The following is a 17,983-nucleotide window of genomic DNA, read 5'->3' as shown; positions in this document are numbered from 1 at the left end:
GAGTCCTGAGCTGCTTTCCTGGCCCCTGGTGCTCGGGGACCAGAGGCCATGGGGCCTGTGGGCCACTGTATGGAATAGCAAGCTGATTGCAGCCCAGGCCCTGGGGAGGAGGCTCAGAGACAGTGACCTTGTTCAGCAGCCTGCACTTCTGGGTTTGGCCAGGGCAGAGCCGGCTGCATCTCTTGCTGTCTGGTCGTCCTCGCCATGTCACTTGGGCCAGGGCTGGTGTCTCTTGTGCCTGGAATTCCCAGCATTGCTCTCAGGTCCAGCGTGGCCTCCCTTTGGTCCTGGGACCCTCGAGGGTCCACACTGCCAGGGACAGGACTCCGGGGCGAGGCAGGAGGGGGTGCCTGCAGGAAGGGGAAGGCGCTCGTGGGAGCCTCTGTGTGACTCAGAGTGAGGGGGCGGCAAGCGTTGGCGGTTCCCAGAAGCCTCGTGCTGGCCGGGCCAGGCAGTGCTCAGGGGGGAGGCGGACACACAAATGAGATGAAGACCAAACACAGTGGCGTGGGGGTTTTGAGGAGGGGTCTCGTGGAAAGACGGGGTGCTTCTGAGAAGGACACTGAGGGTCTCCACTGTGCTCAGGGCCTGGGGCGGGGAGCAGGCCTGCAGGCACAAGGATGGGTCGCGGGCCATTCTCCGGGGAGTGCTGCGTGGCCCCAGTCCTCACTCTTGGGCCCAGTCCCAGGACCTCACTTCCCGTGGAGCCAGTATCTGGGCCGTAGGTGCTGGGCACGCACCCTATTTCAGACTGGAACCAGCGTCTCTGTGCCCCTCCCAGTCCCGACCCTGATCACTGTTCTCCGGAGTTAAGATCTCTGGGCTCAGGGGCCACAGACCAGGCCTGCAGGGCTCAACCCTGGGAGGGCCCAGAGGTCTGGTGTCCTCCAGTGTGGGCTGGAGCCAGGTGGGAGGAGGCTGAGAGCTAATCCCCCTCTTCTCCGGCTTCTCCTAGACTTTGCAGAGTTTGTTTTCCTGGGTCTCTTCCTCACAGAGATGTCCTTGAAGATGTATGGCCTGGGGCCCAGAAGCTACTTCCGGTCCTCATTCAACTGCTTCGACTTTGGGGTGAGTGAGAGCCTTGTGAGTGGTGCCAGCTGGGGCCAGGCTGTTGAGAGTGCACACGGCCCACTCCTTGCTCGAGCGTGCACACGGCTCCCTCCCACTGGGCTGCACCCAGTGCATGCTGGGGTGTGGGCCTCAGGACCTGGAGGCAGAGTGTAAGGTGCCCCTGTGTGGGTCAGGAAGGCTTCCTAGGGACAGAGAGGGGCGTTGGACAAAGGGGAGGCCTGTTCAGGCTCTGACTTATGAGGGTTCAGCAGCAGGACATCCTCCGTCCCACCCCTGATTCTGTCTGTAGAATCTGCGCCTCGTACAACCAACCTTCAAGTGTGGCCCTGTTCCCCAGACGGCTCAGTGTCCCTAGAGAGCTCAAGGAGGCTGTGAGCCCAACTCCTCACTGTCCTATAGATCTGGCTCTAGGTGGCTTGGACAGAGGCTTCAGGGTGGCCTGACAGGGCCGTGATGGTCTGGCCCTCCTCGTGGGTGCTGGCCTGGGTCCCTTCACCAACCTCTGCAGGTTGGGGAGGCCTCAGAGCAGGTGTTCCCAAGACTCCCTGGGACAAAGCCCAGGAGGTTGCACAGGCTTTCCCAGGCCGAGGGCTGTGGACGCCTCCCTGCTACCGTGCCCAGAGCCCAGGGAGGAGCTCTGACTCAGGGGAGGCCCCAGTGAGAAGTGGCTGTTCGTCCTGAGGAAGGCTCCTGCCTCTGCAGCACCCTGAGGAACTGGGGAGCCTGGGCACAGGTGCAAGTAAATCTTCAACTGGAGCTTCGTGGCAACGCTGACTTTTTCCATCAGTGGATTCAGGGCGACGCTGACAGGGCGTCAGTGGGGCTGACGGAACGCTGTGTCTGTGGCTGTTAGACCTTCCAAAGGATGCCCACTTTGTGGACAAGGGGCCGCAGAGGTCGCTGCCCAAATACTTTGTGGAGGAGGCAGCGTGGACCCAGGGGTTCTGGCCCCAGAGAAGCTGGTGGTCACCATGCAGCATGGCCTGACCTTGTGGGGACGTGGCTGGGGCTGTGGCTGCCCAGGGTGCGCCCTGAGACATTTCCTGAGATGGCTTCTTGTCCCCTGCTTCATCACGGGGAAAGGCTGTGGTACACACAGGCCAGAGGGACCTGGCGAGAGTCACGAGATCACCAAGAACCCTTGATCTTATAAACGTGTCTGTGTCTTCTGGTTTGAACTAACGGGATCCCAGGATGTGGGAATGATTTGCACAAAGGCGAACAAACTATTCCAGAATTTAGCAGCATAAAGTAAGTGTGTATTATCTCACTTATTCTGTAGGTCAGGGTTCCAAGCCTGGTTTATCTGAGTGCCTGTGGCCCAGAGTCTCTCGAGGTCACAGCGCATCTGACAGCTGGGACATGGCCATTCCAAGGATCGAATAGGGCAGGAGAATTTGCTTTCAAGCCCGTCACATGGTTGTTGATGGGACTCAAGACAAGCTTCCAGGCTCACTCATGTGGTTGGTGGCCTTAGTCCCCAACACGTGGGTCTCTCCCCAGGCTGCCTGAGTGTCCTCATGACGTGACAGCTTGTGATCTGAGAGAGAGACTGACAGTACCCAAGACAGAAGCCACAGAAACCCAGTCTCAGAGAGATGACCCATCAGTTTTGCATATTCTGTTTGTCAGGAATGAGTCACTTGGTCCAGCCCACGTTTGACAAGGGGTGGGAAATACTACCCAGAGACATGAACCCCAGGAGACAGGGTTGCTGGGGCCCACAGTCCACACTCTGGCCATTCCTGAAGTAAAAGGCACCCACGTCCTCGCGCTTCCCCAGCCGCCTCCCATCACAGGGCTGTCTCCGAGTCTCTCCATCCACACCAGGCCCAGGTGTGGTCGGGGAGCCCCACGAGCAGCTGCCCAGTCCCTCCCCATCTGTGCACCCATGGAACTAGAGAGACAAGTTGTCACCCGCACGGTGACGAGATGGCCCAGATGTGCTGCTGTCAGCATTCCTGTTCATAGGGGACAGTGGGACATACAAGGGAGTCTCTGGCCCACAGCCGTTCAGGAATCTGGTGCGGAGAAGTTGGAGGTCCTGAGATTAGTTCTGAAGGACTGAGATGCCCTTTGGGCTTCTGGTTTTGGTGTGCGCATCACTTTGCTGCAGGAAAGGTAGCGCATGTCTTCAGCTGGGTGGTTATCTCAGCCCACTTCCTCCCTGTAGAGTTTGAGGAATCCAAAGGCCACTTTTTTGTCTTGTACTGTCGGTGTCCCTTTCAGCCCAAGCTGGTGATGTTTCTGCATAGCTCAGTCTTTTCAGAATGTTGTGGGTGTGCTGTGACCCTTCTGGCTTCCACTTGACAGAAGCTCCCCCAACCCCGACTCCTGTGACGGGCCCTTTCCTGGGTGGTGAGGCCAGCGCACGTTAGTGCCCTGGAGGACTTGCTGCTCGTCGAGCTGACGGCTGGGGCCGTCCCTGTGGGGCTGGGTGCCCAGGACGTTGCCATTGTGCCCTGGCTTCCTCTGGACCATGCCATTGCCTACCTTGGCACCCTTTTCTGTCTGGAGAGGCAGAGCGTTTCCAAAGCTAGCAGGTCCTGGTGAACAGCACTGTCCTCTGCCCTCTTCCCCACGCAGGCTATGGGCAGCACCAGGACCCCAGGTCGCACCGGCAGACTCTGCTTGGCGATCTCTGAGACCTCCCGGTCCATGTGGCAAACTTTGTTCTCTTCACACAGCTGTGGGCAGCAGTGTGGCCGAACTTCCTGCTGGCACCCAACAGGGCTCTGCCCACTTTTCTGCAGTCCCTCCTTGTCCAGAGCCCATGGACACGCTGGGCTCACTGATGTGCTGTTCCGTGCCTGTTCTCTGGCTCTGAAAGCCACTCCCACACTGGAGAGCGCCCCACTTCTGTCTCCAAAATGTGCATTGTTTTTTCTTGATGCCTAACAAATTCCCCCAAAGTTTAGAGGCTTAAAACAACTGATATTGGTTATCTCTCACGTCTGGGTGGGGAGTCAGGTGTGACTGAACAGGGGCTCCGGCTCTCAGTCTCCCACAAGACTGTAGGAACCACAGGCTCTTTGGGGCGGGGAGCTCACACTTAAGCTCCTGCTTGTGGCCAATGGCCCTCAGTCCCTGGTCATGGGGGCCTCTCCCCAGGCTCCCTCATGTTCTCCATCACGGCAGCTGGGGAGCTGCAGCAGAGCTGAGAGCACCAAGGAGGAAGCCAGTCGTTGTGACCGCGTCTCAGAGGTGACAGCCCATCACTTCTGCCAGCTCTGTTTGTTGGAAGTGAGTCACGAGGTCCAACCCATCCCTGAGGGACAAGACTATGCAAGGTGGGGTACCAAGTAGTGGGGATCCCTGTGGGCCATCTTAGGGGCCGTCTCACGACCCACAGTAAGAACACAGATTGAGGAAACGGTGAGCTCCAGCCCCAGACAAGCGCCTGGCTGCTGTGTGCCTGCTGGAGGTGCCCAGGCTCACTGAGGACAGCTGGTGGCAAGCTTGGCCCCTGCGCTGTGCTGCCAGGTGCGGCTGCTGGGCCGTCCTCCTGCTGGGCCGGTCGCTGTCAGCAGCACGTCAGCTGTGCTCTCAACAATGCTCCTGTGTTTGACGTGGAGACATACGCAGAGGGGGCTGTGGGGGGGCCTGTGAGCAGTGCCCCTGCTCGAGCAGACATGCGGGTTAATGGACCAGCGGTAGACTACACAGGTGTCTCTGGTGGTGGCGGGGGCCATGGTCCTGGCATAGTCACCAGTTTCTCCGAGCCGTGGGCTGATCGGGTTTGCAGTTGGCTGGCTGGGAAACCAGTCGGCTGACCCTCTCTCTGTCTCCTGCGTGCCTGTGGTGTATCCAGGGTGGGTGTGTTGGGGGGCAGGTGAGCACTGGGCCTGGGGCGTGCTCCCTGAGGGCAGCGGGAGCTCATGTGCGTGGGGGCTCCCGCAAGATCCCAGGTGCTCCCTGCAGAGGTGCAGGTGTGGGCTGAGTGGGTGTGTGCCTGAGGCGGAGTCCGTCCCCCACACAGGTCATTGTGGGGAGCATCTTTGAAGTGGTCTGGGCTGCCATCAAGCCAGGAACCTCCTTCGGGATCAGCGTCCTGCGGGCCCTCCGGCTGCTGCGGATCTTCAAAGTCACGAAGTATGTTACCCGTGTGCTCCTGGGTAGGGGATGGGGAGCGCAGGTCACGTCTGAGACTGAGCCACGCCGGGCGCCTGTTACCAGGACCGTGTGGTGCTGGCCTTGAACCCAGCTGTCTGGAATCTCTTTTTGTGCTTATAATTGGCTTAAACACAGAAGAGTTTACAGAGCGCCTGCCCAGCACGTGTTGTCTCGGCTGTGGGGGCCGCATCTGTGCTCAGGCTTGCTTCTGGAGGCCTCCGTGCTGCTGGCAGGCTCCCCAGCTCTCCTTAGCTTGCTTCCCACAGCTTCCTACTGTCCCTTTTTGAAACCAGCAGGCCCGTCTACTTTGTTTCACCGTCAACTGAGAAAAAAGAAATGATCACATGGAAGTTTGTTTTCCATCATCCTGCCCCAAGTCTGCCCCATCCAGTCAGCCCTGATCCCAGGGAGGGAGGGAGGTCTCAGAGGACTCTGACCTTCTGCCACGAGCCAGCTTGGTCCCTTAGGGGCTGCGTTCCCAGGCCGACTTTTTCCTCCCTGTGCCTGTCGCGGTCTGCTGAAGTGGTGGCAGGACAACAGCCACGGGCCTGTGTCGCCCGTTCTATCCCACTGGGTCCCTTACATAACCTGTATGCCAGTCGCTCAGTTTTGTCTCCGACGGGGCTGAGGCCAAGGCGGCAGAGTGATGCTGCTCCTGCACGAGTGGGGGGCCCTCTGCCAGGGTTCTAGTGCTAGGAAGAGGGGGCACGTTTCCCCCAGGAAAGGCTGCTCTGCACTCAGCAGGTTGAAGCGGTGGCACACCGCACAGCAGGGACTGTGCCTACCCTGAATCCTGGACTCCTGCTGCGTGAGTGCGTAGCCCACACACGCTCCAGCCCAGTTTCCACGCGGTCTCCCCAGCAGCTCTGACAGTGGCAGCACCCAGGGAGAAGAACTGTCAGCAGTGAGCCTGTGCATGGGGCCCTGGGGCTCTAGGTCATCCCTGCAGTGACCTCTCAGAACCCCACGGATCTCCCCAGGGTATAGGGAGTTCTGGTCTCTTCTAGTCCATTTTAAATCCCAGCCTAAGACCACTGAAGGACACAATAATGTCACTGCAGGAGAGTCTGGGGCAAGAGTTGGGCCCACCTGGGTCCACAAACCCTGCTGTGCGTCTCATGGGCTGTGTGGCCAGTCCTGTCACATCCCAGTGCCGTGAGGTGATGGCGAGAGCACCCTTCACCCCGCTTGCAGGGACTGGTGTTTGAGGGGCTCTGATTCCTTCCAGAAGCCAGGCTGCTGTCCTGAGGTGGGCTGGCTTTTCCAGAGTTTTCCAGCCCATCTTCCACGAACCCTCAAGTGCCTTGTAGGAGAACCCATAGAAGATAGGCGAGCCTCTGTGCAGTCGGCACTTGGGAGGACCAGACCTGGGGGCCAGGGATGTGCAGTGACTGCTGTTTGTCCTGCCACACCCACCTTCCCAGGCCGGTGGAACCGCCACCGCCGTGCAGAGACACGGGTGTGTAGTGTGTTTTAAGCTGGCTGGAGGCAAAGTGCCCCTGCCTCTTCTGGGGAGGAGCTCTCCAGATGCGGGCAGGGGGTTGGACCTCCAGTCACCCAGCGAGTGAGCTCTTGACAGTCAGTCTACCGCAGACTCCAGTGGGGCCTGTGTGCCACTGGGTCCCGGTGCATGAGATACGCCCGGCGATGCGGCCTCTGGCCTCCAGGAGCATTGTGGGAGTGCGATGGAGGGGTGGGCGCCGTGGGACGCCAGGAGATGGTCTTACAGTGCCACCCCGCATCCACGCTGCATCCTGGGCCCTCAGGGGGAGGGGCCTTCACACTGAGTTATGCAGGCTGTGGGCTGATAACCTTCTGCTGCAGCTGCTTCTCCCCTTGTGGTCCTCGTGGAGGCACCCAGAAGCTGCTCGGGTGTTGGGGGTGGAGAGGGAGCGGGCACTGTTCCGCCAGGCAGAGGGATGGGCAGGTTCGGAACATGGGGGTGAGTCGGCCGCCCCCCGGAATCCCCAGGGGAGGGGTCTGGAGCTCCGGGGATGTGCCCTGGCTCCAGGTGTGGGGTCTGGGAGCTCAGGGGGTCCCGGAAGGCACAGGGGTGACTGTGAGAAGCCCGGGGTGGGGCCTGGGCAGGCGGGTGGGCGCAGCCGGCGTGGACGGACCCCCTGCCCGACAGGTACTGGAGCTCCCTGCGGAACCTGGTGGTGTCTCTGCTCAACTCCATGAAGTCCATCGTCAGCCTGCTCTTCCTGCTGTTCCTCTTCATTGTGGTCTTCGCGCTGCTGGGCATGCAGCTGTTCGGGGGGCAGTAAGTGGCCTGGGGTCGTCGGGGGCTGGGCTCCCCTCCAGGGAGGCAGAGCTCAGAGCAGATTTGCTGCCCGGGCCCCCTCCGCCTGTCTTCCGCCTGGAGGTCCCCCCAGGGGGACAAGGGTGCCAGGCACATAGCCCACCTGCAGCCCGGGACGGCCCTGCAAGTTGAGGTGCCTGTCCCTGGCTCCTGATGGGGCAGTCTCCTCGCAGGACTTCTTGTTTTTCTCAGGTTCAACTTTAACGATGAAACCCCAACAACAAACTTTGACACCTTTCCCGCGGCCATTCTCACCGTCTTCCAGGTAAGGCTCCAGGCATGGGGAAGGGAGACTTCCCGGTCAGTGTCTGCACCCCCAACACGGCCAACATTTCAGATAGAACTTTCCAGAAGGGAACAAGTGGGAGATGAGCCTAGGGAGGTCTCCAGTCCCTGGGACTCTGCCATCAAGTCCAGAGCCTGGGTCTGGAGAGAAACTGGGTCCCAAGAAGCATGTGTAGTTCCCTGGGGGACTCAAGGGTCCTGTGGCCACTAGGCTTCAAGCCACCAACTTGTCCCCCAACGCCTAGGACCTGGAGTCCCAGCTGTCTTTTATGCTCTGCGAATGACACAACAAAGCACACCCATGTTTCTCCCTCCTGTCTGTCAGGCCCAGGGGTCCTTTAGTTCTCTTTTGTGTCTGGAGAAGGTGCCCGCCATGGCTCCTGGGGAAGGCAAGGCTCTGGGCCCAAGTCATCTGTGAGGCAAACCTTGTCACTCAGGCCATCTTTGCCCTCTTGGAGGGGTTTCCTTTTGGAGACTCTCTTGATTGAGCCGTTTGCCCCCTTGCAGGGCTGTAGCGCCCCTGGTGCCCACTATGCTTGGCCCCACCGGTAGGATAGTGCCAGATGCTTCTGTCTTATGAAGCCTCCTTCGATGACATGCTTGCAATTGAGTGGGTCAGGGCAGGTTGTTGTTTTGTCCAGGATGACTCTTAGGGAAGCCCAACAGGCCATGTGTGCTCAGGCTGGGGTCTCAGCTTAGCCCCTGGCCTCTGGGGCTGCCCTTGGCCTCCAAGTTGGGTCCTCTTGCAGAGGGCGGCCACGAGCTTTCCTGTGCAGTGCGCTCTGCTCAATGATGGTGATAGGAAGGAGCTCCTTCCTGCTGTGGGGCACCAGGGGTGTCCTATGGGATCTCGAAAGTCAGGCAAGGAGGCTCGGCAGGAATGTGTCCAGACACCACGGTAGGAAGGTGAGTAGAGTCAGGGCAGCAAAGGCATGGGGTCTGTGGCAAAAGGATTGGGGCTGGTGGATGTAAGGTTGGACGGGCCTTCCGGGCCAGGCCAAGCAGCTGCACCCGGCTGGCGCCATCTCAGAGGCTCCCAAAGCAGGGAGGTGACGTGACCCACAGAGCTCTGCTTTGTTCTGTTGCAGGAAGGGAGTGGGATGTGGTCGGTTAGTGGTGGTGTGTGGGACAGAGGGGAAGAGGGAGCCAAAGTTAGAGGAAACAGATGGGCTCTTCTGGTCAGATGGTGTTCTGGTTTGGACCTTGGACCCCTCTGCTCTGGAACATGGCAAAGAGGTAATAAATGCATCTAGAAATTCAAAGGAGCCAGCCAAATAGAAAACAAACTGTGGCTGGAAATGGAACAGTGAGGAGAGATGCGGAGACCGGGCCTCTGGGCTGTGGTCCGAATGAGGCACACGGGCTGGAAGCATTGCTGTACGGCCTGCCCGATGCGGGGCTGGGGAAGGTATGTGACCCTTTGAGGAGCAGAGCTGAGAGAGGGTGACCACGGCTGGAGGAGGCCGAGAAGGTCACAGGGGCAGATGGCTGGCCAGGCTAGGCCTGCACTTTCCATGGACGGTGCTGGGCCAGGGCCCGAGACCCCAGGATGGCGAGTGCTCTTGCTTCTGAACGGGGCTGGAGGGGGTAGGGAGAGTGTGTGACCAGGAAGAAAATAACATCAGGTCTGCTCATGGCGAGTGTGCAGACTGATCCGTGGTGATGCTAACCCCATGAAGAGAGCCGACCCCTGCAGTCGGAAGGTGAGCTCGCTCCTGAAGAAACGGGAGTAAGAGCATGGCACAGGTGACTGAGACCCATGCAGTGTTCGAGGGAGAACTTGTAACCCATAAACAAAATTATGAAAGAAAATACCTGAGAACCAAGAGCAAGTTCATATGAAAAAGAACTAAGTAGAAATCCTAGGTGTGGAAACCATGCTGTGTAAATAGAAAAGTAAAGGTTGAATTATACCCCGGACACGAGCGAGGAACGGCAGGTGAGCTGGGAGATGTGGGGGGACTTAGGGGTGAAGCTCCCATGTCGGTTGAGAGAGGGGGCTGCCAGCGCTGTTCTGGGCGAGTCTGAGGGCTGAGTCCTTGGGGGGCCAAGCAGGATGAACAGAAGTAATGTCAAACCTAGATGTGTTGTGATGAAGAGAAAATCTTAAAAACGACCCTAGAAAGCGTCTCCCCACAGAAGAATGACAGTCTGAGGGTCGGGGAGGGAACGTGAAGTCCTGGGGTTGGGCCACCGTGGCCCCAGCATACTGACCAAGAGAGCTGAGACTCAAGCATGAGGGGGTGCTGGCCATGTTCAAATGCAGACACGGAGGGTTACCAACCGCCCGGTTGCCGAAAGCACCACAGACTCCGTATGTTTAGTAAACCCAACGACTTAGAAGAAAAAAAATAACGTTACACTAACCCATGAAGAAATGAAAGACCTGAACTATTTCAGAAATTGAATGATTAAAAAATCTGCCTACCCAAGCCGCCATGTTCTGGTAATTTTATGAGTGAATCCTATGAAAATTTAAGAAAGACGTTATTCCAGTTGTATGCGGATGAATCCAGAGAAGACAAAAAGGAAGGTACCTGCTGGCTTTATGAGTCTAGAATCACCGTGATAAAAAACCCTCACCACGCTAATGTGGGTCTGCCCCTTGTGACTTACAGGAAGAGACCACAGCCACAGTTGTCACACAGCGGCAACTTTTATTCAGTAAATAAGGAGATCACAAGGAATAACTTCCCAAGCCAGGACTCCATGTAGGGTTAGGGTTCAGATGAATATTCAGAAAGGGGAGCTTTGTCAGTGGATAGACTTCTCCCTGGGGAGGAGGAAGGCAGCGGGCATAAGGTCACGCGTGTGTACTCAGGACACATGCACCGTATGTTGTGCTCATGGGGTCTGGGCTCCAGCATGAAGTGTGACGGCAGACGGCATGGGACGATTTGGTTATCCACAGAACCAAACAGGAAATTGGGTCCTACTTTTTTCCATATTTGAAATGAGTTTGTAGACTAAGACCTGAATGTGAAGAGCAAATCTGAAATTTTAAAAGGTGCACAGGAATGTAACGGTACCAACTCAAGGTAGGGAAGTCCTTCTTGACATACAAGAAGCACAGATCATAAAGGAAAACATTGGCAAATTTGACGGCTAAAATAGATCTTTCTGTGCATCAAAAGACACCATGAAAAGGTTTAAAAAAAAGTCATAAACTTGGAGAAGACATTTCCACAGTATTAGAATAATCACTGACGTGTCCAGGTCATGTCAAGGACTTCCGCCAGTCAAAGAGAAAAGACAATATCATAGTGAGAGGCAGAGTGTACACCTGCGGCATCTCATAGGAGGGGAAGCTGGGTTGATGAAAACGCCTGTGAGAACCATTACCAGTGCTGCTTGAGATGCAAGTTAGACTCACCACAAGACAACCTGTCCACCGATCAGCGGCGCAGAAGTTAAGAAATCCAGTACCAAGTTTTAGGGAAGATGTGGAGAAATGGAGATTCCTCTATGCTCGTTGGGTTGGTCACCCACTGGGGGTAGAGTAACGTCATAAAATCTAATAACTAGAACTTGCATATGCGTGCTTCCTGTTGTGGGTCTATGCTCTGCAGCGTCTCCTGCCAGGCCATCCAAGGAGACAGGGAGGCGTGGGAGAAGGAGCAAATAACTGGGTGTTGCCAGTGATGCCCATTGTCACAGCATGGATAGGAAGAGTGTGTTGTGGCACGAATGACCTAGAATTAAATGTGTTAACTCGGATGGATCTCACAAGTATAATATTAGGCAAAAAGAGAGCAAGATTCAGAAAAATACATAGCATATGATGCTACTTAAATAAGGATGAAAACATGAAAAACAACATCGTCTATGGCATCTATGCAGTGAAAATGGAAACGCTTGCCTGGGAATGAGGAAGACTGGATGCAGGCGCCATGCCACTGGGAGGCTGGAGGCGTTCTAGTGGGGGGATGCCTCTCCCTTTGACGGCTCTCAAGCCCGTAGTGGGTACATGGAGGTCTGCTGGGAATTACCCATCCTTCTTTTCTGAGTGTTTGAAAGAGGACTGAAATAAAACGTTGAGGGATACAAAAAGGTAAACAAAGTAGAAATCATCTGCAAGAAAGCTGGTATGATGCTAACATCAGTCAAAGTTCAAGTTAAGGGAGAAAAGCTTGGGTAAAAATAAAGGAGTGTGTTTCATAACAACAGAAAGAAGGCAGTGATCGTGGGCCAGCATGACCTCACAGCACCCTGAGCAGCAACGGATAGAAGCCCATGGACGTCCCCACCTCACACGAGGTTTGGGATACGTTTCTGTCGAAACGTAGGATGAGGTGAGGTCTGTGGAGCTCTTCACCCAGCAGACGGCCAACGAAACAGTCATCATTTGGGACACAGAGGACATTCATGGAAACTGACTACTTGTTAAGTCACCGAGGAAATTCCTACAAGTATTGAGGAATTGTCATCCTGTAGAGCACATTCTTAATGGAATGTAAATAAACATATCGTGTAAGAAGTTGTTCGAAAACTTCCCCAGATTTGAAAGCTGAAGGACCGAGCTAAACAACACTCCACAGCAGACTCACAAAATGCTTAGACGTGAATTATGACATCCAGACTTATGGAACAAGACAGAAGCGATACTTAGAGAAAAACTTACAACCTTAAATGCAATCATCAAAATAAAAGGAAGACTGGAAATAAACTAGTGATGTACTTGTCTTAAAAACCTAGAAAAGTGAACAGGTAAACAAAAGAAAAACTGAAAGCAGGATAAAGTGGTTAATAACACAAAACTAAAACACCAAGATGGCCAAATTGTAAAAAGCTTCCTGTCGGGGAGACTAATACAGTAGACAGCATCTCAGCAAGACCGGCCAAGAGAGAACACATAGATGAAAGCTAGAGACTGGGGGGGGGAGGCACGCCTGCAGGGAGGGGAGAGACTGTTTTAAGTCCCCAAAAATATTATGGCCAGAGATTTGAAAACTAAGGGGAAACATGCACTTTTATAGGAAAAACTCAAACACATAAATTAGCTCAAGGAGAAATTAAAAACCTGAATAGCATTCTAACCTGCCCTGGGCCTGGCACAGCTATAAGGTGATGTCCTACCAAGGACATAAAATTCACTTGTCCTGCTGAACACGAGACCAGCATACAAAAATAGAGCTTTCCTGTGACTTAACCATTCGATTGGAAAATTCAATTAAAATGAAATATTTCATTCTAGAGGCAACAAAAGCTATAAGGCACTAGAAACAGTATGTAAGCCTTTTATGGGGGAAATTACGATTTGTTATCAAAGGGCCTACAGATCTGGGTACACAGGGGTATATTTATAATGGGGAGGGAGGCCTGAAAGTGGCAAAGGCATCTGTTCTCCTAATTTAATCTCTTGGAATTCAGCATATTGATAACGTGGAAGACTCAGCATCCAAGAATCGCCAAGACAGTTCAGGAAGGTTTGCCTTACCGTGGGTGGGAGTTTCCACAAAGCTACGGCAGGAGGGTTGGGATACGAAACACCAGGAGAGCGGACGAGAGAAGCCAGAAACATGGCCAGGCTCGGTGGGAGGCTGGCCACAGCAGGAGGAGGGGCCCAGGATAGTTGAAGCAGTAGGTCTGTAAAAGCTAGCTTTCCACTGGGGCAGAACGTGGGTCTTCATCCCCACGCGTACACAGAACAGGAAACACAGGCTCAATTTGGATTAAAAACCTAACTGTGAGAAACCACACTCTACAATGGTTTGAAGAAAATACAGAAGAGTATTTTTATTGCCTTCCAGTGGAGAGGAATTTCTTAGATGCGTGGCACTTGGTCATAAAGCAGAAGCCGGGAGCTCTCCAGTGAGTAGTTCCTGCAGACAGAGGGCGGGAGTGAACAGGGACACTCGCGGAGGTCTCGTGGTCAGGGCGAGGAAGACCAGGTGTCTGGGGAGGCCCTGGAGAGCAGCCCCTGACCAGCTGGCCCTCTCGCGCCTCAGCCAGCAGCAGTGTCCCCGCAGGCGTCGCTTAGGACACCTCTCATCAGGGCAGAGGTGCACGTGGCTTGCCTCCAGGCTGTCCCCGGTGTGGAACAGACCTTCCGTGCGTGCGGTGAGACTCAGCAGCACAACCCCCGGGAGAAGGAAGGCAGCGAGCGTGTTGGGGGAGGGCCTGAGGGACACTGTGCGCTGGGGGTCGGGAGTCAGGGGGTCTGTGTGCCTCGTGTGTGTGGACTTCAAAGATATGATCCTGGGTGAGGACAGCAAACCGATGAGCAGCGTGTGTCGTCTGACGCCTTCCCGGGAGTGTTGGAACTCGCGTGGTGAGTTTGGTTCATAGACACGTGTGCCGTGTAAGTGGAATTCTGCTGACTTGGTTCCTCACCAGGTTTGTGATTGGGTCGTCTGTCAGGAGTGACCACGGCCAGTGGGACCTGATGCCCACGGGACAGATGTGAGCAGTGTACATTTTGATGGGTGGACACGTGAGCGTCTCTTACGTTCTCTTGCACTTCCCCACGTATACGGCAGCAAGGAGAGACGTGTTTCCGGACGGGCAGGGACTGCGTCCAGCCACCCTCTTTGCTGGACCCACTGTCTCCCAGGCAACATCGTGGCCCAAGGGTGGGAGTCTGGCCTCCCCAGCCTGGGCCCCTTTCCCCAGCTCACAGCTACGGTTCTCCTCCTCGCCTTTGCCCACCTTTCCCTTCGGCTTGGTGCTCCCTTCTGTTTTTGGCCGAAAAGCTGGAGCGTATGCGTCTCTCGGGGCCTGTGTCTTTCTGGAAGTTTCTCTGGAGGACCATGGGCCACTTTGCCCTCCAGAAGCACTGCCCTCTAGCAGCCTGTGTGTGTGTGCTCACGTGTGCCCCTGGGCTCTAGGGATACAGAGTGTGCACCTGCGTGTGTCCGTGGGCGCAGGTGGTCAGGCAGGCGTGCCCTGCGGTGCTGTTCCCCCAGATCCTGACAGGAGAGGACTGGAATGCAGTGATGTACCACGGGATCGAGTCGCAAGGCGGAGTCAGCAAAGGCATGTTCTCCTCCTTTTACTTCATTGTCTTGACGCTGTTTGGAAATTGTATCCTTCTCTGGGGCTGGGGTACAGCATGGCTAGTGCTTGGTCTGGGTCTGGGTCCTTCCCCTCCGCCTTGCCCCCGTGGGAACAGTGCGGGTCCTCCCACAGGGGAACCAGCTTAAGTCTACACAGTGAATGTTCTCCAGGCAGCCTGAGCTGGGGGGGATTCGGAGGCTGAGGGAAGCACGTGCTGCACATTGGTCTGCAGAGGGGACGGGACAGTCAGGGGCAGGCACAGGAGGGACGCTGTGGGGAGACATGGGCTTTGAACCCTGATGGCCGAGGGTCTGGACTTGTTTTCTTGGCCCACTTTAATTCAGTAATTAAATTGGCACTGGGCTTTTAAAAAACTGCTCCCTGCTGAACATATCCTACCCGCAGAGAAATACACAGCGAAGTTTCCGGTGCTGGGAGCCTGTTGGGCTCATGTTTCAGGACCTCGGGCTGGGAGGGGGTGTGTGGGGCCAGGGAAAGCCCAGGAGCTCTGTGGCAGCTCTGCCCTCAGTCCGGCCACTGGGAAGAGGAGGCTTCAGGGTCAGGATGTAGGAGGAGTGTAGTGGGCCAGGAGAGGGGGCGTGGATGTGGCCCCACTGCCCGGGAGGGAAATCCGGACTGAGCAGGGACACTTGGGTCCTTAGAGTCGTCTGTACATCAGAGCCCCCGCGAGTGGTTGATGTGCAGGTTCCAGCCCACAAGGATGATGCCACGGGCTCCCCAGAGAGCCCTGGTGCGGAGGCCGCCCCCAGGGGCCCCACTCAAAGACCGATGCCTTAATACCCTGTGGGGCCGGGAGAAAGGGCGGAGCTGGCCGGAACAGGTGTGAGTCATCTTCTCCCAGACCGCCCTATGGCTCTGCCCTATTTCCCCACATGCACACCCGGACACTTGACCCTGTTTGTCTCTCCTTGGCCCTGCCTGGCTGGCTCTCTGCTGGCCTGGGACCCGTGACTCTGCAGGCCTCCATTCATACCATCTGTCAGCTCTGGACCCCACGGCAGGGAGCCCTGCCTTTGTGGGGGCAGGAAACCCAGCAAGGAGGAGTAGGAGGGCTGGGGGGAGTGTTTGTTTTACTGTTTAGCTGGTGGGTGGGACCTGGGGGTGGCTGACAGGAAACCCGGGAGTGGCTGCCAGGGTTGTTGGAGAGGGAAGGGGCCTGCAGTGTTGACTCAGATGGTGGGGGTAGGGGTGGGGAATGAGCGCTGTCCAGAAGGAGGTGCCGCCCCCCCCCCCCCGCCCCGCCCCGAGACCGAGCAGTGGCCTGGAGCTCATCACAGCTCATCCTGACCCTGCACAGTCAGGCCGGGGGTGTCTATGGTCAGGCCTCGTGCTGGCCAATGGGCGTCATTTCCTCTGCCTCTGTGCATCTCTCCGCTGGGCCCTGAGCTCTGGCTCCTGGCCTTAGACCTGCTCTCCAGGTGTGGGAAGGCCTCTGAGGTGCTCGAGGCTGGGTTAGTGCGGGGAAGTGGATCCCAGCCTCGTGTCCCGTCCTCTGATCTGCTGGAGCCCTGAGCAGCCTTGCCTATGAGGCAGTACCTGGGTATTGGGTCCCCTGGAGTCTCAGGGGCATCTCCCTGCCAGACTGGGTCCTCACCAGCCACAGTCATCGCTGCTGGCCTTCTATAAACCAGCTGCTCCTCACGGTTGGCCCTGGCGGAAACAGCTGTACCTGGGGGTTGGGTTGGGGGTGGTACGTCCCCAGGCCTGTGGGGAAAGAGCTCTGTGCCGGGGCTCTGACGGGGGTGACCATTACCCCAGAGGACACTGACCGGGTCTGAGATGGTGGGCTTACCCTGGGGAGGGGCTGCTGCACCCTGGTGCTGGGCAGGGGGTTACAGATGGTGCCCAACGACCCACGCAAAGGGTCGCCCTGCTCCAGATGTCGGCAGTGCTGAGGGACGAGGTGACGGGGGAGGGCCCGGGTCTGCTGGAACAGAGTGCAGGGACGGGCTGGTCCTGGGGACATGCTGCCTCGAGGCACACAGGACAGGAGCTTGTGGGAAGAGGTGGCAGCTCAGTCCGCTGGGTTTGGCTCTGTCTGAGGGTGACGGGCCAGCGGAGCAAGGGTACTGGAGGGGCATGTGGCCACTAAGGGAAGGAGGCTGAAGTCTCGTCAGGACCTGGGGAGAGGGGGCCCCATTCTGCATGGGGAAGCTGGGCTTTGACTGTGGGAGGCTGAGGACTGGGGCAGAAGGTTCCCTTCCTTAGCTGGAGCCAACCAGACACTCTGCTGAACGTCTTCCTGGCCATTGCCGTGGACAACCTCGCCAACGCTCAGGAACTGACCAAGGTACGTACGTAGGGACACGGCCCACAGCCCATGAGGGACAGGGGGGTGGGGCAGCCACCTGTGTCCCACTGCGTGGGGCCAGAGGGCCCCGCAGAGGGCCAGTCCAGGCTTAAGGACTCATGTGACCACTGTCTGGGCGAGTGTCCTCAAGGTCGCAGGCAGGTGGGAGTTTGGCTGCCGCTCGGGTGTGGTGATGGTGTGGAGGACGCGTGAGAGACGCCAGGGCAGGAGGGGCAGCTCGTGGAGAAGCCATGGCCTAGAAAGAGTGGCCGAACAAGAGGTGCAGCCCAGAGGGAGCCTTGAGGAGTGGGGGCAGACTACTGGCCTGGGGGGGGGGGCGACGGACCATGGCGCGTGTCAGGAGGCATGGCTGTGTGAAGTAGCAGGTTCCCCTCAGCCAGAGGCGCGTGTGTGGTGGAGACCCTGAAGGGAGGTGTGGGGTCCCTGTGCTCATCCCTGGGTGGCGAGGGAGCCCCAGCGGTCAGTCCTGAGTGTGCATGGTTGAGCTGGGGCGGTCACCAGGCAGTGCTGTCCTTCGAGGCTGGGCCTGGCTGGCTCCAGCAGGATCAGCTGCTGCCTCCTTGTCGGCGGGTCTGTGGCTCCGCAGGACAGCCTCTCGTCCCAGCGGGGGCCCAGTGGGCGGCCTCCAACACTCATCTCTCATCCTGGAGCCTGGCGGGTGGTGTGATCGTACACGTCCTCCCCTGTGGTTTCCTTCCTGAGGACACAGCCGTGGATGGGGCGGCTGGCTCTCCCGCGGTTCAGCCTAAGGCTTGTGCTTTGAACAAGCCCAGCTCCTGGTGCAGAGGGTCCGGCCGCCTGACAGGCCCCCTGAAGCAGAGGCCCCGTGTGCTTGCTTTCTCAGCGGAGTGCATGCCTGTGTGTATTCCTCTCTGTGCGCGTGC

General features: G+C 57.1%; 1 protein-coding gene across 12 annotated transcripts in view; it reads left to right on the top strand.

Annotated features, from left to right (window-relative positions):
- CACNA1B (calcium voltage-gated channel subunit alpha1 B) overlaps positions 1-17,983 on the top strand; it is a 182,974-nt gene that overhangs the window by 64,575 nt on the left and 100,416 nt on the right. For all 12 annotated transcript variants that reach the window (XR_004277441.1, XM_032307664.1, XM_032307662.1 and 9 more), the window contains 6 exons: positions 956-1,068; positions 5,051-5,163; positions 7,316-7,447; positions 7,679-7,751; positions 14,677-14,794; positions 17,011-17,078. Coding sequence is in view for 11 of the 12 variants with exons in the window: in XM_032307664.1 (XP_032163555.1) it covers positions 956-1,068; positions 5,051-5,163; positions 7,316-7,447; positions 7,679-7,751; positions 14,677-14,794; positions 17,011-17,078 (617 nt within the window). In the remaining variant the exon portion in view is untranslated. The remainder of the gene's footprint in view (positions 1-955; positions 1,069-5,050; positions 5,164-7,315; positions 7,448-7,678; positions 7,752-14,676; positions 14,795-17,010; positions 17,079-17,983) is intronic.

Source organism: Mustela erminea, chromosome 12 (assembly GCF_009829155.1).
Source record: "Mustela erminea isolate mMusErm1 chromosome 12, mMusErm1.Pri, whole genome shotgun sequence".
NCBI classification, from domain to species: domain Eukaryota; kingdom Metazoa; phylum Chordata; class Mammalia; order Carnivora; family Mustelidae; genus Mustela; species Mustela erminea.
The sequence above is the reverse complement of the archived record's forward strand: the minus strand, read 5'-3'. Positions and strand labels throughout refer to the sequence as shown.